We start from the raw sequence: 22,734 nt of genomic DNA on the forward strand, positions 1-22,734 counted from the left end.
TATGTTGCGTTGTGGGTCGACAAAACAATTGGGGATTAATTGAGGATAAAATCAAGGCGGGACTTCTTCTTCCGCCCGCCAGAAGCCGCGCAGTCGTTGGTGGTCGGCGAAGAAGATGAAGAAGAACCGGAGGCGGCGGCGGCGGCGTAGCTGTCGTGGTAGTCGTGCGGCTCGTCCTTGATCGTCGGCTGCGGCTTGTCTTCCTCACCATCCTCGCTGGGCTTTTCCCCTTCGTACTGGTACTCGCCGTCTCCTTGCTCTCCTCTCCTCCGCTTGGCGCCCGCTGCTGCTCCATCGGGCAGCCGCCCCCGTTGTTTGAGCGCAGTCGCCGTCGCTGGGGCGAGTGCGTGTCGCGCAAAGACGGGCGAGGGCAGGGCCGTGGCCGCTGTGGTGGTGGTCGACGTGGCAGTGGTGAAGAGCATCGGTGGCGAGACTGCCGACAGTGACGACGGCCGCGACTCGAGCTGCTGTTGCTGCTGGTGATGGTGGTGGTGGCTTTGCTGAAGCTCCTGGAGGTGCTGGTGGTGCGAGGCCGCGGCGGCGGCGGCAGCGAGGGCCATGGCCGAGTGAGGCAGCGCGGCCATAAGCGGGTGCAGGTAGTCCACGCCCGCCCAGGCGGAGGCATCGTAGGTCGTCGACGATGACGATGACGACGAAGCGAAGGCCACGCCGGGAAGCTGGAGCGCCGCAGCAGCGAACGACGCGGCGGCCACGTCGCTGGGGTGTTGGGCGCTCATCGTTGACATCAGCTGGTAGTAAGGGTGGTGCTGGTACTGGTACTGCCACGGCTGCGGCTGCGGTGGCTGCTGCTGTGGGTAGTGCCCCTGGCGCTGCGATGTCGGCGACACGCCGTGGCTCGGCAGCTGGCGCTCCTCTTTAATGCGCCGCATGCTGGCCACCACCAGGTCGTCGATGTGGTGCGGCGCCTCTCCGCTGCTGCTCAGCCGATGGCCCTCGTATCCCTGTTCTTCATCGTCCCCGCCTCGGCGCGGCCGTGTCGGCGACAGACTGCGTCTACGGCGAGCGTCGGCCGACCACGACGACGACAACGAGGGCGAGGGCGAGGGCATGGGCGACTGGAAGGTGGGCGGGGCCGGCAGCGTGGACGACGGCGCGTGGTGGTGTGTGTGGGCCGCGGCGGTGGCGAACTCGCCGAACATCGCGTGCGACGGCGAGGCCGAGCGACACAGGCGCTGCTGCTGGGCCGCGTGGTGATGGTCGAGCTGCGGCCTATGGGCCTGTGGGTGGTGGAAGCGCGGCTCGGTTGGCTGCTGAGACTCGAGCGACGACGTCCGGCGGCGCCGGGCGGCCTGTGGTGACGATGAAGACGATGAAGAAGAAGAGGCGTAGATAGAGTGCGCCGGCGTCGATGACGACAGACCGGTCGAGGGGATGGGCGCCGTGGAGGAGGACTGCACGCTGGTCCACCGCCGCGAGGAGGCCGGTGCGGCTGTCGAGGTGAGGTTGTAGTAGTACATGGCCTGCTCGTTGTTGCGGATCAGCCGCCTGGTCTCCACCCCAGGGAATATCTGTGTGTGCCCACCACAACAAGCACACGAGACGCAACCAAATGTGGGTTAACTAAGAGAGGCCGCAAGCGTGTGGCACATGCGCGAAGAAGTGACATAAAAAACAGGAATCGGGGCGCTCGCTGATTGGGGGGATTCAAACAATGGGAAACCAGGTGGGACAAGCTCGAAGAGACCCGGTTTTTGGCCAGCCGGGCAAATACAAGAAAGGACAAAAGCTCCCGCTATTTTAAAATATATTATCTGTTAATTTGGTTATAAAATAACTTTGCGAACTCCTGGGGAGAAATGTGTGACAAGATGTCGCGGGAGCGTAAAAGAAAGATGCGAAAGAAGATGGTGACGGTAGGGATGTGGTGAGGTGGTGGTACCTTCTTGAGAAACTTGCCAAAGGAGGCCGGGGTGGTGGATTCATAGTGGTGCTGGGCGCAGAAGTCGGCGTAGGCGCCAAAGACATCCTTCTTGGGCACGAAGTAGCCCTTCTTCTCTCGGAATGCGCTAAGGAGCCTGTGTTGTTGGATGTTGATGGTGTCGCGGGTGTTGATGTGTGGTAGATAGATGCAGTGGTGGTGATGACAACGAACGACAAAACGAATGAGATGTACATTAGTTCAGTTACCAAGGAGGGATGTGGCCCAGCCCAAGCAGATAGGAATGGATGGGGAGCTGATAACAAGAGCTCCCCATCGAGTAGCAAGAAAGAAGCGGATGATGTGAGGTTCTCGCTCCAGAATGGGTCGCGCTCTGCCCTCTGTTCGTATTGGTGTGCGACCAGGTGGGAGCGAGAACCGAAAAAGAAAAAGAACGAAGAGATACTTGTGTGGGAGGAGTTGGGGAGTAAGATATAGGGAGATGGATATGTCGTTCTTTGTGAGAAGAGAGAGCCGACCACATCTCGAACGACAACAACACAAGAACAACAAGATGGAAAATAAAATATGGACGATGGATTCGAGGCAGCACCAACACCTCCGCCTTGAACGTGCATCAACACCACACCAACACATCGACCAACAGACCTAGAGCGGTGACACTAGGGATGCGGGCGTACCAGTTTTTGACGTCGGGGAGCGCTTCTTCCTTGCTCTTGATGAAGATGGGCGCCATCATCTTCCGGCTCTGAAATCTCTGTCGCTGGTCTCGTGTGTTGTTGTGTTGTGTCTGCTGTCTGTTGGCCTTTGTTAGAGCCGTGTTGGGAGGCGGTGCGCTGGTAGTGCTGGGCTGTGTTGAAGCGACTCACCGACCTGGATGTTGGGGGCTGTAAAGAAGAGCTGGGGGAGGTGGGGTTTTGGTGGTAGCGTTCAATCAGGTCGATCGTTGGGCGCGTGCAGCCGGCGAGCGGTGGCACCGGCGACTTGTGACCCCTGCGGGAGTGTCAGGGCGCGAAGGGCGCTCTGCCTTGCTGCAATGCTTGGTGGCTGCCGCGGAGAGAGGCGGCCACTAGGGGGAATGTCAGAAAGCTTGGGTAGATGTGGCCTCTTGCCTTCTCTCCGCCGGCCACTCCCTATTTCTCCTTTCGCTGCTTTCCTGTACCTGGGCTCTGCCACGTGTGGCGAAACTTCGCGTGGTGATAACACTCATCAGTCGCCCATTGGGCGGTTAATTTGATGTGGCTCAACCAGCGAGAGATATGACCAATGGGCGAGGCACCCGTGCTGCTGTGGGATCTCACCTTTGGGGTTGCTGGGAGTGCGTTATGTAACGGGGATATCTGCCGTCATCCCTCATTCGCTGTTAAAAGTCCGCCAACGATAACACGCGCGGGCTTTAAACACAAACAAAAATTCCAGATTCTTGCTAGCCAATCGCAATTAACGCTTGGTAGATGGTAGCTGTTGATAGTTATCTGTTCGGCGAAACGGGCACCTCCCTGCTTGGCGATTGGGTGGCGGGGCTTACAGGGAACACAACTTTTACAGTTCCCCGCCAGCACCAAAAGAACAACCAACTGACCGGGCAACAGTGCTCTTTTGACAAACACAGAGCAGTACCAGAAGAAGGGAAAGGGCAGCTTACTCGCCGAGCTTCCACTTGCCCTTGACAACACCCCAGGTGCGGTCCTCGTTGAACTGCTTGATGCGCTCCCTGTTGATCTTCTTCCAGAACAGCGGGCCGTCGAGAGGCGTCAGCTCCTTTGGCTTCTTCAAATCTGCGCCCAACAGCTTTGGTAAGCGAAGGTGGCGCAGACAGCACAAAAAAAAATACAAAATTGAAAACAAACACAAAACAAAACAAGCACGAAATTAAAAGACGAGAACGTGCCCACTTCAGCCTTCCACACCCACTCGGGGATGTCGTCCCACGTGGGCACCTGCAGGCCGTAGGCCACCAGCATCTCGTCAATGTACTGATCGCCCTTGTCTGTCATGGGATGATAAATTGACCGTTAAATGAGTAAAAAATAAAACAAATTTGTCTAGTAAGCGGTGTAAATCCCCCTCCCCCCCAATCTCTTAGCAGTCGCAACACGATCTTGATAGATGGCGTACATTCTTTCTTGGGTCGCTCAACGGCACCGCCCCTGCCTCCGGGCTTAGCGTATCCCCTACGCTGCTGCGACAAAAGCGGAAGAGCGCCAGCGTGGCCCACCACGGGCCGGGCCAAAATCGTCCGGCTCGCGGCGCTGCTCACCGCCCTTCGTTGCATCATCATGCTCCTATTCATCTTCAATTCTGATTCCGCTGCCTGAATTTATTTTCGTTTCTTCTTGTTTTTGACTTCTTTCCTTCGGCTGACGTCAGCCTTGAAGCCACCTCGCCTGCACTTTGCACCCACACTGGACACAGCAGGAAGGAAGCATCGCGATGGAATCGAATCAAATCGAACAACAGAAGCAGCAGATCTCACAATTGGAGGCTCAAGTCGCATCGCTCAAGGCGCAATTGGAGGATGCGCTGACGACTGCAGGAGCGCAGGGAGGCCGCAGGAAGAAGATCGAGGAGATGTCTGCTGAGGTGATCGATTCCAACCCCTACAGCCGCCTCATGGCCCTCAAGAGGATGGGAATCGTCGAGAACTATGCCCGCATTCGCGATTTCAGCGTGATCGTGGTCGGCATGGGTGGTGTGGGCAGCGTTGCCGCCGAAATGCTGACCCGCTGCGGCATTGGCAAGCTTATCATGTTCGATTACGACAAGGTCGAGATCGCCAACATGAACAGGTGCCTTCACCTTATGTCCATCTTTTTACATATCTTTTTATTCATTTCGTTCATATCTTTTCTCTGTTCAACAACGCCAGGCTGTTCTTCCGTCCCGACCAGGCGGGCATGACGAAGACGGCCGCGGCCGAGCAGACTCTGAGGGACATCAACCCCGACGTCGATTTTGAAGCGCACACGTACGACATCACGTCCATCGACAACTGGGCACACTTCCTCGACCGGCTCAGCAAGGGCGGCAAGAACGGCCAGAGCGTCGATCTCGTGCTCGGCTGCGTCGACAACTTTGAGGCGCGAGTCGCCGTCAACAAGGTGCGGGCGCTCGTTGCCTCGTCATTCGAAGCTTCTTCTGTCACACACAACTCGCGGCTGACCGAACGTGACCACACACACACACGCACACCACACCACACCGCACAACACAACACAGGCGTGTATGCAGCTGGGCCAGTCGTGGATGGAATCGGGCGTCTCGGAGGACGCCGTGTCGGGACACATTCAGTTCATCATCCCCGGCGAGACCGCCTGCTACGAGTGCGCGCCGCCACTCCTCGTGGCCAGCGGCATCAACGAAAAGTCGCTCAAGCGCGAGGGCGTGTGCGCTGCCTCGCTGCCCACCACCATGGGCGCTGTTGCCGCCATGCTCGTGCAGAACACTCTCAAGTAAGTGTGATCTTAGTGGTTGATTGCATGCTGATCAGCTAAAAGGAACGCTCACGCGTTTTGTGTCGTGTATGTGTTGTCTCCAGGTACCTCCTGGGCTTTGGCGAGGTGTCGTACTATCTCGGCTACAATGCCATGACGGACTACTTCCCCCGCTACGCCATGAAGCCCAACGCCGAGTGCGATAACAAGGACTGCGTCAAGCGCCAGGAGGAGTACAAGGCCAAGCTCGCCGCTGCGCCCAAGGTCGAGCAGAAGAAGCAGGAGGAGCCCGCCAAGCCCAAGCACGAAACCAACGAGGTACTCCACTCCTCACTCTCGCTCAACACTCTGGATCAAGATTTGATGCGATCCCGTGTGCCACCCCACTTCAGTGGGGCATCACGGTGGTGGATGACGAGGATGAGGAGGAGGAGGTGCAAGTGCCCGTCGCCAAGGCCCAGGAGGCGCTGCCCGACGGCCTCGTGCGATCGTTTGATGCGGCCAAGCTGGACGTGAAGGCCGGCGACATCGTGCAGACCGACGACGCCCTCAATCTGGACGACCTTGCCGCCCAGCTCAAGGGCCTCTCTTCCTGAGCTGCGCGTGTGGCCCGAACCGACACCAGCCCCTTGCGATCACAAAAGGTAGACAAAGAGAACCACAACAAAGGGTGTCGTTGCTTGTGCTTGGCTTCTTGTCCGTGACACGACGCGCCAGGCGAACCAGAAACTGAGTTGAACGTTCAAAGAAGGAGCAGGAGTGACGTGGCCACACAGCCACTCCCCAGGCGCCACACGCCAGAAATTCGTCAGCATGTTTGGGCGGTGATGCAATCATTCGTGTCAGGCACGGGTGCGGAAAACACTGCATTCCTCAAATACCTCAAATCACTGCCTCGCGGCTTCTTGGGCGCGCAACGCCGCTGCCAACCCTGCGGCAAACACACGAGAACGAAGTCTCGCGAAGCCCTCTGGCCCCGCAGCTCGCGAAGCAAGTCACGACGGAGGTGAAGTGAAGGAAGAAGGAACTGACTAGTTAGTTAGTTGTTGTCAACACATTCGAGAAGAGACGAGAAGGAAGAGAGTAGAGCAAGGTCCCCGTGTCTCGTCACGCCAACCAACAGCGCGCAGTAGCAACGCGACCGACGGCTAATACTGCCCACCACCTGGAAATACGGGCTTACACGCCACCACCCGCAGTCGCCCAACGCCAACGCAGACCAGACACCATTTGCCGACCTAGACCACACCAAGCTTGAGGAAGAAGAAAGGCACACCATGTCGGCGGCAGCGACCACGACCTCAACCACCACAACCCCGACCACCACGACGACCACGATGACGGCGGAGGAGCGACGAGCTGCAATGGAGCAGAGTTTCGACACGCAGAGCCGGGCGCGGCTGGGCCAGCTGCTGTCGGAGAGTCGCAAAATGCACCGACGCAGCCTGTCGTTCAGCTACTGCCAGGCCCAGGGCGGGGGGCTGGAGACGCTGCTGCTGGCCTGCGAGGTGGCCGACCAGGTCATGGCCAACCTCCGCACTTTTGCCCCCTCGTCCTACCACCACCAGCAGCAGCCGCCCCGGCCCCAGGTGGTCGAGGGGCCGAAGGAGGAGGGCAGCGGCGCCGAGAGCGGAGCAGAGTGGGAGCGGGTGAAGGAAAAGAACGAGAGCGAAGACGAAAAGGAAAAGAGCGAAGAAAAGAGCGAAGCGAAAGCGAAGGGCGTCGCGGACGACGGGAAAAGAACGAAGCGACACACGCGAAGCCTGTCGGAGAGCGGCGTGGCGTCGGCGCTGCAGCAGATGGCCAACGCCAACCAGCGGGCGTGCGACCGACGACGCGCGCAGTGGGAGAAAAAGAAGAAGGCGCAGGAGGAGCTGCGCGAGAAGAAGGAGAGCCTCGGCGACGAAGCGCGGATCGCCGAAGAGCAGCGGAAGGAGCGGGAGCGGCTCGAGAGGGAGCGCAAGGAGCAGGAGGCGCTCGCGGCGAAGAACGAACGGCTCCTGCGGCTCTTTGTCAAACAGGAGCAGCAGTCGACGCCGGAGCCCACGGAGAGCGCCACAGCAGCGGCGATGAACCGCCAAAAGAGCGAAAGCGACAGAGGATTGACCACCACCAAAGAGCGAAAGCGAAGCGAGGAGCAGTCGGGCGGAGGCGGTGGCGACAAGACGCCGAGGGAACGGCGCCAGGCAGGCCATCGGCAGCAGCACAGCGAGTGCGAGAGCGCGGTGGAGGAGAGCGAAGCGGAGGAGGACTGCACCAAAGCGCTGCGAAGCGGAAGCGACATCGAGTCAGCGGAGGAGATCAACCTCGGGGTGGAGGAGTGGGAGCGACAGCAGGAGGAGGACGAGGAGGGAGAGCTGTGGGAAGATGCGGCGGGCGATAAGGACCAGCAGCAGCAGAAGAAGAAGGTCAAACTGGCGCGGCTGATGAAGATCAAGCCCAAGATCATGAGCGGACGAAGGAAGAGCAAGAGGGAGGAAAGAGAGAAGGAGAAAGAGGAAGCGAAGAAGGTGAACGCGAAGAACACCGTTTTACTTCACTCTTCGCCCGTGTAGTTAATGAACAAGCGTGTATGAATAGATGGATGGAGCTTTTCGATCGAACCGTTTTGAACATCAGTTAAAAAATGGAAGCGCATTGGACGCAGGTTAGGGATCGAAACCCTGGCCACTAGGCTGTTCGTCGCTCTTCAGGCTCGTTGAATGGCCCCTAGTAATCGGCGGCCCACTGGCGTTCGCGGACGTCGATGAGACCGAAGGTGAGGTATTGCAAGCCCTGGCGCTGAGCCATCTCGTCGTCCTCGTCGATTCCCTCCAAGAAGAGCTACACCTTCAGTAAATGCGCTACTACTCTTCAGCCGATCGTACTCAAATATCCTAAGTCCTGGGCCAGGCCGCTCACGGTAAATGTTCGGGAAGTCGGTCTAGAGGGGCCTTGAAGAAATCAATCGCTAGATGTAGGCCGATGGTGGCACGGTCTGGATGAAGAAGAAAATGATCTCCCTTCTCTCCTTTATGGCGGTTGGATCTTCAACCGAGGAGGAGCATGCACCTGCTCAACTGTCCGAGGCACCAACGCTGCTCCACCGGCGTGGAGGGTACGGGAGGTGCGGGCAGATATTCCATCACACCAGAGTGGCGGGTGCAAGGTAGGGCTGAGGAGGTGTGCCAAGGATGGGACAAAGCTCACCAAGAGAGACGTACTGAAGAGCGGCAAGCAGGGCAAGGCCGCCGGCAGTTTGAAGAATAAAGCTAAGAAGGACAACACGCCCTTGGAAACCTACTCTCCACGCAGACAATGACGACGAAGAGGCGGGCTGCCTGTACCGAACTGCATACAAAGCACGAAGCAGTCTCGCCTTTGCAGCGCGCCACCTTCTGCTTGGGCGGCTTCGAGCTGACCAACACGACCCAAGAAGAAGCTTTGGCTGGTCTTGCGGCAAAGTGCATTGCATTTCTCAAGGACAAGCATACACAGACGCGCGAGGGAAGGAAGCGCCTCTTTGCCCTCAATCAAGGCCTTTTAGCGACGTCTTTCCACTCGTACTCTACCCACTCGCGCAGCTGATGGCTGAAAGTTTAGTTCAAGTAATTAAACGCGCAAGCGAGAAAAAGAAGAGGTGCTACCTGACAGGGGCACCGGTTGAGAAATTTGATGGCCTTCGGCGTAAGCGCCGCATACTGGAGGAAGGGGTCCCCCCTCTCCTCGATCGCGTCACACTGCTCCCATTTCTGCCATGTGGGTGAGCATGCTTAGTTGCGCGAGCGACAAAAAAAACTGGGGTTGTAAGGGCGTGCCGCCGGGTTCAGGCCCGCGAGCAGAGGTCCAATTATGAAGTCGAACTTGGACGCCGCGGCTGTTTCGTTGATGGGGTTTCTGTTGTGGAAGACAAACTGGGTAACGGTAAGTATTAGGTGATGGACACCACAAGGGCTGCGCGGGCCAGAACGACGTACTTGTTTCCACTCGTCATCAGGTCCGTCGAACACCTTCCGTGCGTATCGCTCTAGCATCCTCGTGTTCACCGTGAAGGCCAAGTAGGCCGGCACCGGATTCTGCTGCCTTTGAGAGGCTTTATCACGCGCCCATCTCTTTGCCCGCACTTCGTTGTTGCCCAGGTAGAACGCCCTCTTGATGGCGAAGTCGGTGTTCTTGCGTCCCTCGCTCAGGTCGATTCCGTTGTGAAAGATGTTCGCGGCAAAGCCGGCTGTGGTCCCGTGGTAGAGAGTGATGACCTTCTCTTCCTCCTTCCCGGCGTTGGTTCTTGTCCTCCCACCTTCCTCATTGTCGCTGTCATCGCCGCGGCCGCGGCCACGGCCACGGCCACGACCACGGCCGTCGCCGCGGCCGCCGCCCTTCCTGTCTCCGCTCCGGCCACCCAGGTCGCGGCCGCCGCGGCCAGTTGACCCTTTCGGTTTGGTCTCGCCATCTTCGGGCTCGTCTGAACGCGCGTAGTAGTCGGCGGCCCAACGGTGAATGCCGCAGTCGATGAGATCGAAGGCGACGTTCCTCAAGCCCCGATGGTGCACGATGTCGCGATCTTTGATCCTTGCGACGAAGCTATCAACGACAGCCCGCCTGAAACCAAGGGCCACGAGCAACATCGAAAGGTCATCTGTTGGTGGAGAGCATGATCACTTAGCGCAAGACCTTATGCATACCCAAGAGGGGTGGCATACCTCCAGCAAGGCTGCCAGCAGCCTTCTGTCTATCATACTGGGCTGATATAAGGTCCTCAGCGAGGCCACGCACGGTTAGATGCGAGGGAAGCCAGCAATAAACCTGCGAGAAGAACTCGATCGCCAGGTGGTCTTTCAGCCCGATGGCGAACATGGTCTCGATGAGGAAGTGAATGGTTCCCATTCGATGAGACTCGGGCAGGGGAGGTGTTGGTTCTTCCGCCAGATCTGGAGGAGCAGGTGCAAGGTCAAGCTGATGAAGAGCTGACGCAAGGCTAAGCTCATGAAGAGCTGGTATGAGGTCATGCTGGGGATGAGCTGGTCCATGGCTTGGAATACGTTCAGTTGGCTGCAACAGGAGAGGGTAAAGCAAGCTTGGGTGAAGTCCTTGATGCATAAATCAGAGGGGGTTGGGTCATGTACCAATGGTACTAGAGCAAGGGTATCACCAAGACACAAAACAGACAGTTGACCAGGTAATGCCTCTGCAAGTTCCCAGGGACACCGAAAGCTTGAGGTTACCTTGAGGTCCCCATCCTGTCACAAGTGGCAACCAGACCATTAAGCCTCCGCCCAGTCTCAAAAAAAGTACAGGGCAGCATACCACAAATGAAGCAACACACTGAGAGGTGCATTTTGCATCCTGAGCAGAGGAGGTCCATTCCCCATCCAAGTAGAGGGCCTGGAGATGGTCTCCACGTTTGGCAATGGCTGCTGCGTCCCATACTGATGCAGTCTGCCAAGGACACTAGTTCAGTAATGCCACCAACCAATAGCAGCCAAGAAAATGAGCTGTACCGTAACACCAAGAGAGACAAGGCTCATCCAGACACGGGCGAGGTGAGAGAGGAGATATGCAATCTCAACTGAAATGGCGTGACCACGCAGGTCAAGGAACTTTATCCTGGAGTGAACTAGCCTCATGATGAGGTCGTAATCATCTGCAGTTACCTCAAACCCACGCAAATCGAGCTTCTGAAGCATGAGTGAGTATCTTGCCCCCAAAAAGAGTGGGCACCAATATGAGACATGTTTAAGTACCTCGACAGTGAGGGGCTCAGTAGCAATACTCCTGAGAAGAGCCCGCACCAGATCAGGATTGGCTTCATGGAGATCAAGCTCTTTCGGCCTCACCTGTCCCAGGAATTGCTGCAGGGCTTCAGTTCTTTCCAAGGTCAGCTTAGCCTGAAACAGCAAACACCTCTGTTAGTGAAAGACCCCACGAGAGGCAAAAGGGCAAACAGGAGTGTATGTACGCCTCCGACAATGGAGAGTCTCTTGATCGGAATGGAGAGCTGCACTTCCTCCGGGGCTGAAGTCACAGGCTGTTTCTCAAACAAGGTAAGTGCATGGAGTGAGCAGGGTCTGGTTGTTGTGAGTTTGACATACCGCGTCCAGTTGAAGCTTGTACAAAGCCCGTCGTGGTTCCTGGGAGCGGCGCCAGTGACTCAGTCAAACGACATCTTTTTCTTTGGCGGCCATGCGTATTTGCCCCGTACCTTCTTCACAAGGCTATCGGGTGCTTCATGCGTCTCCAAAACAGCAGACCATTCTTTGCTCAAGCGAACTGCTGTGGCCTCAAGAGCTTTGGTCTTACGATCACAGAAAAAGAAGTAAATGAGCTCAATGGAGAGAAGTACAATGCCAACCAAAAGCGTACCTTGCCCTCTCCTGGAACAAGCTTGGCGGCGCGTTCAAACAGTTCGTTGATCCCCTCCTCCGACAACTGGCCAAGAAAACGATCAGGAAACAAAAATTAAAAAACAAGGGCGGAGTACACATACCCACCGAGCCTCACGAGGGGCGACGAAGATGTCGTCGCTGGTGTGATGCGGAAAGATGAGTGGGGGTGAGCAGGCCGAAATTGAAGCATTGATGCCTCTACAATAGCAAAAAATTAATTAGGTCCGAACATACCAGACCAATTCGAACGCCTGTCGATTAACTGGAACTTCCATCTTGAAGCTTCGAGTCGGGGGTGCGTGGCTGTTGTTTTCAATTCCTTGCAACGAAGAATGCGCGTGGTTCTTGTGAATTACTTCATTCTTCCCTTCATTCTTTGCGGCATCGTCATTCGCTCTTTCTTCATTCTTTGCCTTCCTCCGAAATCACGCCCCGCGAGTGTCCCTCGTGCCCCTGGCTGTACCGCTCTCAGGCGCCGAGCAGCTGCGCTGTCGCAAGACCGACGAAGAACAACTCGCAAACTGAAGCACGCAAAGCTTGATGAGCAGAGGGCAAGGTGATGTTAGAACAGGAACCTGCAACGGCCAAAAGGAAATGTGATGATGTGATTCACTGGCACGCCAAGACTGAAAGACAGAAGTGTTCATTGGGCTAAATGTCAACAAAGCCAGTGAGCTATGCGCGTGGGATGTCGATGTTGTGCTTCTTGCAGGGAAGCGAGGGGGCGTAGGCTCAGGTGCGGGTGTATCACTCGCAAAAACGCGCTGGCAGTGAGAGGGGGAGGCAGTACTGTTGTTAGGTTGGTGTAAAAGATGTTGTTGTGGTGCTCCCCCAATATTGTGCAATTACATTGGTTTCATCACCTTTTTATGTGACACTTAGTTGAGGCTATTTTCTGCATATTTGCCCAACCCGCTTCTGTTAAAGTGGGATAAAACCCAGATCGTTGTAAAACTGCTTGCAAAGTTGGGGCGGGGGATGAAACTGATGTAATTGCACAATAAACGCTCCTCTCACTCCTGTTAGTGGCCCTAAAAGTAAACACAAAGTGAGAACCTGCTGGCATGCAGCCCCTTGCTGTCCTCTTGTAGGATGAAACATGTGAACTTGATCATGTCAGCCCAGTGTTTGCAGGTTTCAAAGTTCACAAACATGAAGCTTAGCTTGGTCTCCTCATCACTGTTGTTGTCTACTGTTCTTCTCTTCTTCTTCCCATCACTGACATTGCCATAGAGCCAATACATGTCAGCCTTCCACAATCACCTCATCCTGGCCATCTTCTCAAGATTCTCATTGGTGAAGTTGCTCTGCTGAAGCAGGTGAAGAATGTCTATGTGCTGTTCCCAGCAGAGCTGTTCCTCTGCTGGGAGCCCATCAGGCAGACCTCCATAATCTGCATGAGACTCTCCATCTTGCTGCCCATGAGAGAAACAATACTCTTGATGGTGTGTGTTAGTAGTAATAAAAAAGACAATGGTGGACCATGACATACCATCTTGCCTTGCTTCTTAACAAAGTTGAAGTGTGTAGTGAAGCCATCCTTGCCTGGAAAGGCACCATTGTTCTTGATGTGCCTGTTTAACTCCTCACTGATATTGTGCTTTGTGCACATGTAGTGCAGGTGTCTCTGTCACACAACTGTTAGTGGAAACAACAACAATGACAATGAACACAACACAAATCTGCCTCCACATGTGTGCATACCTTGAACAGTCCAGCAACTTGAGGTGAAGAAAACAGATGCCAAAGCACAAGAAGAACAAACACCTCATCCACCAAAGCTCACCAAATGGACTGGCAGCCTTGGTGCTCCAGCTGTTATACTTGATCTCAAGCATGTCACCCTTCTCCCCACACCAACCCAAGCTCACCTTGTGGAGCGCCACCTTGAACCTCCTGCCAGGAGTGGGGATCCCTCTTGCCTGGCTTGTGGATGAGCTTGCCTGTGTCTGCCTGCTTGCATGGCCAGTCCGTGACTGGGAACAACATTGCCAGCTTCTGGCAGTATCAGCAAGGCGCCCATCCACATCCAGCAAGCCCTGTACACCATGTATGGTAAAATAATAAGGTGAGATTGCACCTACCTGCAAGCTTCACCTGTGAGGGATGATTTGATGATAAAAAAATGAAAGAAGTCCTTCCTTTCACATTCTTGAAACCGCCCACACTTGCAAGGATGGCCCACCATTGATTGTGGCAGGAGGAGAAATCATCCCTTCCACAGCTGAAGAAGATGTGCAGATGTTCATGAAGGACTACCATTCCTCTGCCTCTCCATGGATGGGTCCCTATTCCTTCCTCAACATCTGTCCCTCTGACTCTCCCCTTCCTCTTCTCCTGGCTCAGCTTGATACCACCATCCTCAAGGATACCCTCTCTGCCCTCACTGAGCTCAACAATGCCCAGGCCATGAAGAAATCCTACCAGGATCTTGTCTCTCTCTTCAATAGGCCACCTCCAGAGCAGCTCACCAGTGACCCATTTGGCTGGGTTTATTGGTACAAACATGCTCAGAATGACCTTCTCTCTGACCTGGAGCCATTGGATCAGCCCATCAATGCTTCCATCAGTCTCACTGGAAGTGCTACACTTGAGCTGACATCAGTGAAGCCAGATGATGGAGCCATTGTGGCAATTGCTGGTGAGAAAGGAGCTGTGTGGCTTGGTGTGGTCAGTTCAAACCACCCATGCACACATATTCCTTAACTGGCTGGATGAAGCAACAGATGGGCCCTACCACTTGACTGCTGACCCACCCACCTCTCTCTCCTACAATTCCCTCTTGTGTGCAGATGTTTCACTGGATCTCAACAACCAGATGAGACCTGCGCTCCAGTCATGGCTTCTTAGCATGTGGAAAGACTGGCCTGATCTGGATGAAGACTCTGGTCACCTTAGCCCAACCTGCACTGAAGAACTGCCTGATCCTGAGCTGCTCAGGAGGGGAAAAAGAAGGAAGTAAGTTGTTGTTCAGCTGAGGTTTGTTACAGCGCCCTGCATATGGCATGTTGGGCTGACTGGGCAAACCTCTTGATGTACCTTTTGAACCTCCATGACAAGTGCTCACTCCAACCCATCTCAACAGTTTTATCATGTACACATACATGATGACAAAAACTGTAAAACTGGATGCTTACTTTATTGTGTACATGTACATGATGACTACACATTCAACCTACCATTTGATTGTTTATCACAGATGTGTTGGTGCAAAGTAAAATCTGACTCTACCTTGTTTTGTGTTGGTGCTCCTTGGAACAACCTCAAAATGCACCTTGCTTTTGCTTTCACCCCCTCCATCAATTCTGTAATCAGTGGCCAACATGCTGCCCTCACTTCCAGTTCATGTACAACCTCACGCCATATTCAGTCAGTTGCACTCATGGATGGAACTTCGTTCTTCACATTTGTGCTGAATTGGAGCACTATTCCTGAAGTTAAAATTCCACTCCATTTCACACTGATAAAATCACTTTTAACTCCACAAAATCCAAGTTTTTACGAAACCATTTTCATCTCAAGTCTCTCAATATCACTTATATGCAGCAGTCTAGCATGTCAAAATCACATGTGCATATCCAGATCTTCAAAACTGCCCTATAAATCAAATATGTCAAATCTCACACGATTTTAGCACAACACAAATTCTGCAGTCATTTGTGACCTCTCATTTCAAATGACCACAAGTTCAAGATGAATACACATCCATTCAACTGAGCTCATGCAGGATCCCATTTGGGGTGATTTGTGAAGGCCATCAGCAACACATGCACCTTGCCTGTCCAAACCTGCCAGATGTGTGAGCCATGACGTAGGAGTGGTGGTGATGTGTACCCTGCCATGCTGGCTTGTGTGGTCAACAAGAAACCAATGACAAAATGCCACCTCAGCATGTCTGTGATCAGCATGCTTTCTCATAGACCAGGCATCTGGAGTCTGGCCAAGCAACAATGACTCTGCAGCAAGATTGCATGTGGTGAGATGAAAGGAGAGGCTGCAGCACAAGATGAGAGGCACCATTACTACATTGCTTGAGAAATGGTACCAGCACTCTTCACAACCTTGTTCTGAGAGCATGTCCTTCAGCATTTGGCAGGCATCCCCAGGGTTTCACCTTGTCACAGTCTGCAATGTTGTGCTCCAGCATGTCAACTCAGCTTGAAGCACTTATCTGCCCTGGAAGTATGTTATGTGTCCCCATGGAGGTTGCTACCTTATTGCAGAGCCTGTTTCAAAGGCGTAATGGAGAGACCACACATGTGTCAGTGGCTTCTCCTCTTCAATGTCACTCATCTCTTTCTCCTCCTTGTTGTCATCCTCATCTTTGGCACTTTCCTCCTCCACTTTCCTTGCTGTCACTGCACAACCTTTGCCCTTGCACTTTGCTGCCCTGATGTGCTTGGCCAGTGCCTCAGTCTTCTACTCCTCCTCATCATTGCTGCCCTCCAACTCTACCACCTCACTACTTTCATCACTCTCCTGGGCGCCACAGGCTTCATTTCCTCCTTGCTGCACTTGAGGATGCCCTTGAGCAGGGTGTTCAAAGCCTAATTGGTGGGTGTCTTGGCCAGTGCCTTGGTCTCCCACTCTTCCTCCTGCTCCTCCACAATGCCCTCCACCTCTGCCTCCTCCTCTTCCTGGATGCCCAGAGCCTCCACCTCACTACCTTTGTCACTCTCCTTGGGTGTCATTTCCACCTTGCACTTACCTTCAGTCCTGGCATGCTTGGTGGGCATCTTCCCTTGACCCCTGTCTTCCACTTTGTCCTTCTCCACCTGTCTGCAGTGTTGATGAACAACTGCCATGGCGCCCACTAGCTGGTGCCTTGCCTTCCACTGCCTGTTCCTCCTCCTCCTCCTCCTCTGCCTCCACCTCTGCCTCTGACCTCTTGCTGCTGACTTTTGCAGATGGAAGAGCCCTGTACTTCTCCTCCACCTTATCACACATCTCCTTGCTAACAACATAGACCCACACTGGCGCCCCTTGCTGGAATACCACTTCTTGTGCATGAAAGAGCTCCACACACTCACACAACCATTCAAAGTTCCATGACAGGCAGTCTATTGTGTTGGAGGCGCAACAATTACCCCCATTATTGAATGAGACTCAGCAAAATGCAAAATGGGGTGGCTTGCAAAAGGTACCCTGATCACCAACACCAAAGAACTTGGCCCAGCCAAACACACAGTTGACCACAGCATTGTCCTCAGGACAGGTGATGGTCAGAAGACACATTGCCTTGGCAGCAGGACCAGCATGCTGTGTGGACTGCCCCCTGCCACACATATGTGTTTCAATCATTAAGGTCAGCAAGAGCAAAGTCACATGGCAAGCAGGTAGTGTGTGCCCTAAACCAGGTACTGCCAAGCAATGTAGAGCAAGTTCAGCCTTGTGGTGCTCTTCTTGGCCTGTGGCCAAACCTCCCAGTCCTGTTCACTTTCAATCACAAAGTTACACTGTGCCAGCCACCCCCACAAGTATGAGTAGTTGTGTTGTTAGTGAAGGAGTGTGCTGACATACATACATCAGAGGCAGAAGATGCATGCACTGGGTAGCAACAAGACAGGCATGTGAGCAACTGAATGCTCAGCATTGAGAGTTTCTGCCCCAACTTGTTGTTTGGCGCTTGAGACACAAGCTTACCTCCAGGCAGCTCCTGCACTAGGTCCACCAATGTGATGATGAGGTGTGCAAGGGACATGACACTGTGGAACAGCTTGACTTGTTCATCTTTCACATAAATCAGGCTTACATCACAAAAGTGTACCTCTGTTGTTGGTACACAAAAAGTGAGGACACAAGCAAGCAAGTTGAATCATTTGAACAAGGTATTATGATTGTGGCACATTTTTATATAACCTCACATCGTCAGCAGCGCCCCCCCCCCAATCACATTCTGTTGAAGTAGGGTTCACTGCTCTTCACCATCTTATTCTTGTTGAGACAAAATGATTGAAATGGGTACAACTACATGTTGTCTTGGTCACTCCCACTTCATCTTGGTCCATGCAGCTGTGCCCATGGCATAAAAGACAGAGAAACCACAACAAAAGCATGTGACACTGTAAAAATTAATGTAAAACGCCTGATTTCATTGGAGTGAAATTAAAGTCCACTACCACCATGAACAGGTGGTGGCAACACCATGTGTTGTGACAGGCACAACATGTGTTGAGATGTGGGAGTTGGAGAAAGCACCTTGGAGTAAGTGCCAGCCCAAGAGGTACCTGAGGTAAGTCCTGTTTTTTGTTTCCCCCTTCTCTGCTGCTTTCCTTGCACCAGCTCTAATTCTACTTGTGTGCAAGCCACCCGTAAAAATGTGAAACACGAATAATCTGAAATATATAAAGAATGAGCCCAGTTTCTGGTGGCACGGCAACCCCACTCCGTCTCCACATGTCTCCCTGCTTCTTCGCTAACCGTAGACTCTTCCCTCCCACTTTCCCCCTTCTCCTTCTTCTCCTTCTTCTCCTTCTTGTAGTGCAAGATCCTCTTGTTCAACAGATCTGCTGAGAGGATCTTCGGCTACTCCAGGAAGGAGGTGCGCCTCCTCTTCCACCACCACTTCCCTCCTTCCTTTCATCATGTGCGAGCGAGGGCGAGGGCGGCGGCGCAAACGAGGATGAGCAGGACGTCGAGATGGGTGTGTTGCGCAAAAACTCGAGTGACAGCATTGTTACACGATTTCGAGAATACACAACCTTTCCATCCACTTGAGGGTGTGCGCGTTACTACCAGAATCCGAGCTTTTCGCCATGGCGAAAAAAAAAATCCTTAAGTCCACGCAACCGATGAAAATTAGGACAAGCATACACAGAGTGAGATGGTGGAAGGAAAAAAAGCGCCCTGCCCTCAATCACGCCGCAGGCCGTTGAGCGACCACGACCCACTTGCCAGTGTCCCATTTGCACAGCTGATGGCTGAAAGTTAGCAAGTCAAAGCCAAACCAAAGTGCAAGCGAGAGAAAGGAAGGTGCGCACCTTGCAGGGGGACCGGTTGAGAAAGTCGACGGCTCTCGGCGTCAGCGCTGCATACTGGCGGAAGGGGTATCTGGCATCGCTCATCTCTTCACAGTCTTCCCATTTCTGTGGGAAAGCGTGCTTAGTGGCGTGAGCCACAAAAAAGCTGGGTGTGTCTGGAGCGTGCCGTAAGTTGGAGTTTTGCGAGCGCAGGCCCAATGACGAAATCGAACTCTTCCTGCTCCTCTTCTTCACACATGTCCGCGTAATTGGCGCCATGCCCAGTCGCCACAGGTTTTCTGTTGTGGAAGACAAACTGGGGTAACGGTCAGCAGGTGTTCCAGTGGCAGGGACTGCGTGGGCGAAAACGTACTTTTTTTCCACTCGTCGTCAGCTCTGCCGAACTCCTTCCGCCTGTGTTTCGCAAGCATCCTTGTGTTCACCGTGAAGACCAAGTAGGCTGGTACCGGGTCCCACCCCCTGCTGGCAGCTTTTTGATCCGCCCATCTCTGTGCCAGCGAAGCGTTGTTGCCCAGGTAGAACGCGCTCTCGATGGCGAAGTCAGTGTTCTCGCGTCCACGGCGCAGGTCGACTCTGCGAAAAGCGTTCCTCGCGGCCTCGAACGTGGTCCCATGGAAGAGGGTGATGACCTCCTCTTCACCTCCTCCTTCTTCTTCCTCCTCCTCCTCCTCCCTGGCATTGGTTCTCTTCCTCTTTCTTCCCTCATTGTCGCTGTCGTCGCCCCGGCCACCGCCTCGGCCACCGCCCTGGCCACCGCCTCGGCCACGGCCACCGTTCCCCAGGTCGCGGCCACCACGGCCAGCCGACCCTTTCCGTTTGGTCTCGCCATCTTCTGGCTCGTCCGAATGGGTGTAGAAGTTGGCAGCCCAACGGTGAATGCCGGAGTCGATGAGATCAAATGCGACGTTCCTCAAGCCCTGATGGTGCACGATCTCGCGGTCTTTTACACTTGCGATGAAGCTGTCAACAACGGCCCGCTGGAAACCAATGGCCACGAGCGACGCCAAAAGGTCATCTGTTGGAGGAGATGATCACTAAGTGCAAGACTTGATGAATACCCACAAGAGGGGTGGCATACCTCCAGTGAGTGCGCCAGCAGCCTTCCGCTGATCATACTCGGCTGTGATCAGGTCCTGGGCGAGGCCGCGCACGGTTAGATGCGAGGGAAGCCAGCAATAGACCTTCAAGAAGAACCCAGTCGCCAGGCGGTCTTCCAGCCCAATGGCAGACATGGTCTCGATGAGGAAGCGAATGGTTCCCTTTCGCTGAAACTCGGGGAGGCGAGGAGTATTTCGATCTTCCGCCAGGTCTGGAGGAATAGGTGCAAGGTCAAGCTGACGAGGAGCTGGTACAACAGCATGCTTAGGACGAGCTGATCTGCGACTTAGCTGCAACAAGAGGGGTAACGCAAGCTTTTGTTAAGTCCTTAATGCATAAATCAGCAAGGGGTGTGGGTCATGTACCAATGGTGCAAGAGCAAGGGTATCACCAATACGCAAAATGGACAGATGGGCAGGCAATTCCTCCATGAGTATTGAGGGACACTGAAAGCTTGAGGTCACCTTGAGGTCCCCATCCTGTCACAAGCGGCAAACCAGACCATTAAGCCTCCGCCCAGTCTCAAAAAAAGTAGAGGAGCATACCACAAATGAAGCAACACACTGAGAGGCGTATGTTGCATCCTGAGCAAAGGAGGTCCATTCCCCATCCAAGTAGAGGGCCTGGAGACGGTATCCACGTTTGGCAATGACTGCTGCCTCCCATTCCGACACAGTCTGCCAAGGATACTAGTTCAGTAATGCCACCAACCAATAGCAGCCAAGAAAATGAGCTGTACCGTAACACCAAGAGAGACAAGTGTGAGGTGAGCGAGGAGATGTGCAATCTCACCTGAAATGGCGTGACCACGCAGGTCAAGGAACTTTATCCTACGGAAGTGACCTAGCCTCATGATGAGGTCGTAATCATCTGCAGTTACCTCAAACCCACGCAAATCGAGCTTCTGAAGCATGAATGAGTATACCTTGCCCAAAAAGAGTGCACACCAACATGAGATAGGTTTAAGTACCTTGAACACATGCTCTCCCTTGGGCTCAGTAGAAAGACGCTTGAGAAGAGCCCGCACCAGAGCAGGATTGGCTTCATGGAGATCAAGCTCTTTCGGCCTCACCTGTTGTAGGAATTGCTGCAGGGCTTCGGTTCTTTCCAAGGTCAGCTTCGCCTGAAACAGCAAACACCTCTGTTAGTGGAAGACTCCACGAGGCAAAAGGGCGAACAGGAGTGCATGTACGCCTCCGACAATGGAGAGCCTCTTGATCGGCATGGAGAGCTGCACTTCCTCCGGGGCTGAAGTCACAGGCTGTTTCTCAAACAAGGTAAGTGCATGGAGTGAGCATGGTCTGGTTGTTGTGAGTTTGACATACCGCGTCAAGTTGAAGCTTGTGCAAAGCCCGTCGTGGTTTCTGGGAGCCGCTCAACAAATCTATTTCTTTGGCGGCCATGGGCGTGCCACGGACCTCCTTCACAAGGCTGGAGGGTACTTCATGCACCTCCAAAACAGCGGACCATTCTTTGCTCAAGCGGACTGCTGTGGCCTGAGCTTTGGTCTTCGATCACAGAAAAAGGAGTAAATGAGCTCAATGGAGAAGTAGAACGCCAACCAAAAGCGTACCTTGCCCTCTCCTGGCACACGCTTGGCAGCGCGTTCAAACAGTTCGTTGATCCCCTTCTCCCGGGACAACTGGCCAAGAAAACGATCAGGAAACAAAAATTTAAAAACAAGGGCGGAGTACACATACCCACCGAGCCTCACGAGGGGCGACGAAGATGTCGTCGCTGGTGTGATGTGGAAAGATGAGTGGGGTGAGCAGGCCGAAATTGAAGCATTGATACCTCTACAATGGCAAAAAATTAATTAGGTCGAACATACCAGACCAATTCGAACGCCTGTCGATCAACGGGTACTTCCATCTTGAACAGCTTCGAGTGGGGGTGTCCACGCGTGGCTGTTGTTTTCAATTCCTTGCAACGAAGAATGCGCGTGGTTCTTGTGAATTACTTCATTCTTCCCTTCATTCTTTGCGGCATCGTCATTCGCTCTTTCTTCATTCTTTGCCTTCCTCCGAAATCACGCCCCGCGAGTGTCCCTCGTGCCCCTGGCTACAGGCTGCAGCCTGCTCAGGCGCCGAGCATCTGCGCTTTCGCAAGACCGACGAAGAACAACTCGCAAACTGTCAGACACGCAAGGCTTGATGAGCGAGCAGAGGGCAAGGTGATGTTAGAACAGGAACCTGCAACGGCCAAAAGGAAATGTGATGCCGTGATTCACAGCAAACTGGGACACGCAAAGACTGAAAGTGTTCATTGGGCCAAATGTCAACAAAGCCAGCGAGCTATGCGCGTGGGATGTCGATGTTGTGCTTCTTGACGAACTCAAGAAGGTCGTGGAGCAGCAAGGCGTGGTCGAAGGCCATCTTGTCGGTTTGGCCCTTGAGCTCCTCCACATCGTAGAAGTCGGCGTGAGCTGCATCATCACCCGCCTGGCGCCGCACCCAACATGAAAGCCCCCTCAGCTCCAACAGCCAGCACCCTCACCATCACCCTTGGCCGCAACGTACCTTCATAGTCGAGAAATCCTTGACAGTGACGTAGTAGAAGGTGCTCACCGTGTGTCCACGCGGATGTTGACACGAGTTAAGGAGACCACAACGACACACGACACACACACACACCGCACACGCTCACACGACACACGACACACGACACACAACGCGGGGGGGAGGTGAGAGGATATCACGAGCGGGGTCGCCGTAAACGCCGACGAGCTGCGGGTCGGTGCCGACGAGGGACGTCTCTTCCTGCAGTTCGCGGAGGGCGGCGTGCTTGGGCTCCTCCCCGTACTCCACGAACCCGCCCGGGAAGGCGAGGCAGCCGTGGAAGGTGCGGCCGCCTCGCTTGATCATCAGCAGCTCGCGCTTGCCCTCTCGCTCGCGCATGACCGCAATGTCGGCCGCCAGCGATGGCGACTTGCGCTGCTTGGTCGTGCTACTCATCGGTCT

At 54.3% G+C, this 22,734-nt stretch overlaps 11 protein-coding genes across 11 annotated transcripts in view; 3 read left to right on the forward strand and 8 right to left on the reverse strand.

The window, feature by feature from the left end:
• Positions 1–35: 35 nt before the first annotated feature.
• Positions 36–2,636, reverse strand: ACA1_085190 (RFX DNAbinding domain containing protein; the record flags this gene model as incomplete). Its single annotated transcript, XM_004358197.1, has 3 exons — positions 36–1,529; positions 1,901–2,036; positions 2,581–2,636. The coding sequence occupies 3 exons, from the start codon at positions 2,634–2,636 to the stop codon at positions 36–38; spliced, it is 1,686 nt and encodes a 561-aa protein (XP_004358254.1).
• A 905-nt stretch (positions 2,637–3,541) lies between these two features.
• On the reverse strand, positions 3,542–4,181 carry ACA1_085200 (uncharacterized protein; the record flags this gene model as incomplete). The annotated part of the gene is made up of 3 exons (XM_004358198.1): positions 3,542–3,691; positions 3,796–3,890; positions 4,019–4,181. 3 exons carry the CDS (start codon positions 4,179–4,181, stop codon positions 3,542–3,544), a joined length of 408 nt encoding a protein of 135 aa, XP_004358255.1.
• Positions 4,182–4,333: 152 nt separating this feature from the next.
• ACA1_085210 (thiF family protein) lies at positions 4,334–5,930 on the forward strand (the record flags this gene model as incomplete). Its single annotated transcript, XM_004358199.1, has 5 exons — positions 4,334–4,689; positions 4,770–5,001; positions 5,132–5,352; positions 5,439–5,652; positions 5,727–5,930. The coding sequence occupies 5 exons, from the start codon at positions 4,334–4,336 to the stop codon at positions 5,928–5,930; spliced, it is 1,227 nt and encodes a 408-aa protein (XP_004358256.1).
• Positions 5,931–6,611: 681 nt separating this feature from the next.
• ACA1_085220 (uncharacterized protein) lies at positions 6,612–7,889 on the forward strand (the record flags this gene model as incomplete). The annotated part of the gene is made up of 2 exons (XM_004358200.1): positions 6,612–7,112; positions 7,191–7,889. 2 exons carry the CDS (start codon positions 6,612–6,614, stop codon positions 7,887–7,889), a joined length of 1,200 nt encoding a protein of 399 aa, XP_004358257.1.
• A 1,197-nt stretch (positions 7,890–9,086) lies between these two features.
• On the reverse strand, positions 9,087–10,167 carry ACA1_085230 (uncharacterized protein; the record flags this gene model as incomplete). The annotated part of the gene is made up of 3 exons (XM_004358201.1): positions 9,087–9,227; positions 9,291–9,949; positions 10,014–10,167. 3 exons carry the CDS (start codon positions 10,165–10,167, stop codon positions 9,087–9,089), a joined length of 954 nt encoding a protein of 317 aa, XP_004358258.1.
• A 1,294-nt stretch (positions 10,168–11,461) lies between these two features.
• Positions 11,462–11,971, reverse strand: ACA1_085240 (uncharacterized protein; the record flags this gene model as incomplete). Its single annotated transcript, XM_004358202.1, has 4 exons — positions 11,462–11,605; positions 11,674–11,739; positions 11,798–11,834; positions 11,931–11,971. The coding sequence occupies 4 exons, from the start codon at positions 11,969–11,971 to the stop codon at positions 11,462–11,464; spliced, it is 288 nt and encodes a 95-aa protein (XP_004358259.1).
• A 1,966-nt stretch (positions 11,972–13,937) lies between these two features.
• ACA1_085250 (uncharacterized protein) lies at positions 13,938–14,518 on the forward strand (the record flags this gene model as incomplete). Its single annotated transcript, XM_004358203.1, has 2 exons — positions 13,938–14,129; positions 14,489–14,518. 2 exons carry the CDS (start codon positions 13,938–13,940, stop codon positions 14,516–14,518), a joined length of 222 nt encoding a protein of 73 aa, XP_004358260.1.
• Positions 14,519–16,243: 1,725 nt separating this feature from the next.
• On the reverse strand, positions 16,244–16,501 carry ACA1_085260 (uncharacterized protein; the record flags this gene model as incomplete). Its single annotated transcript, XM_004358204.1, has 2 exons — positions 16,244–16,404; positions 16,444–16,501. The coding sequence occupies 2 exons, from the start codon at positions 16,499–16,501 to the stop codon at positions 16,244–16,246; spliced, it is 219 nt and encodes a 72-aa protein (XP_004358261.1).
• Positions 16,502–18,764: 2,263 nt separating this feature from the next.
• Positions 18,765–19,908, reverse strand: ACA1_085270 (uncharacterized protein; the record flags this gene model as incomplete). Its single annotated transcript, XM_004358205.1, has 3 exons — positions 18,765–18,781; positions 19,029–19,691; positions 19,755–19,908. 3 exons carry the CDS (start codon positions 19,906–19,908, stop codon positions 18,765–18,767), a joined length of 834 nt encoding a protein of 277 aa, XP_004358262.1.
• A 560-nt stretch (positions 19,909–20,468) lies between these two features.
• On the reverse strand, positions 20,469–21,646 carry ACA1_085280 (uncharacterized protein; the record flags this gene model as incomplete). Its single annotated transcript, XM_004358206.1, has 6 exons — positions 20,469–20,891; positions 20,967–21,035; positions 21,100–21,282; positions 21,348–21,416; positions 21,475–21,511; positions 21,606–21,646. The coding sequence occupies 6 exons, from the start codon at positions 21,644–21,646 to the stop codon at positions 20,469–20,471; spliced, it is 822 nt and encodes a 273-aa protein (XP_004358263.1).
• A 422-nt stretch (positions 21,647–22,068) lies between these two features.
• Positions 22,069–22,734, reverse strand: part of ACA1_085290 (phosphoenolpyruvate carboxykinase) — a gene marked incomplete at both ends in the record, with an annotated part of 2,970 nt that continues 2,304 nt past the window's right edge. Inside the window, 3 exons of the mRNA XM_004358207.1 lie at positions 22,069–22,199; positions 22,294–22,311; positions 22,473–22,707. Of these exons, the coding sequence (XP_004358264.1) occupies positions 22,069–22,199; positions 22,294–22,311; positions 22,473–22,707 (384 nt within the window). The remainder of the gene's footprint in view (positions 22,200–22,293; positions 22,312–22,472; positions 22,708–22,734) is intronic.

The sequence above is a fragment of the Acanthamoeba castellanii genome (genome assembly GCF_000313135.1).
Source record: "Acanthamoeba castellanii str. Neff unplaced genomic scaffold scf7180000084632, whole genome shotgun sequence".
Classification (NCBI taxonomy): Eukaryota; Discosea; order Longamoebia; family Acanthamoebidae; genus Acanthamoeba; species Acanthamoeba castellanii.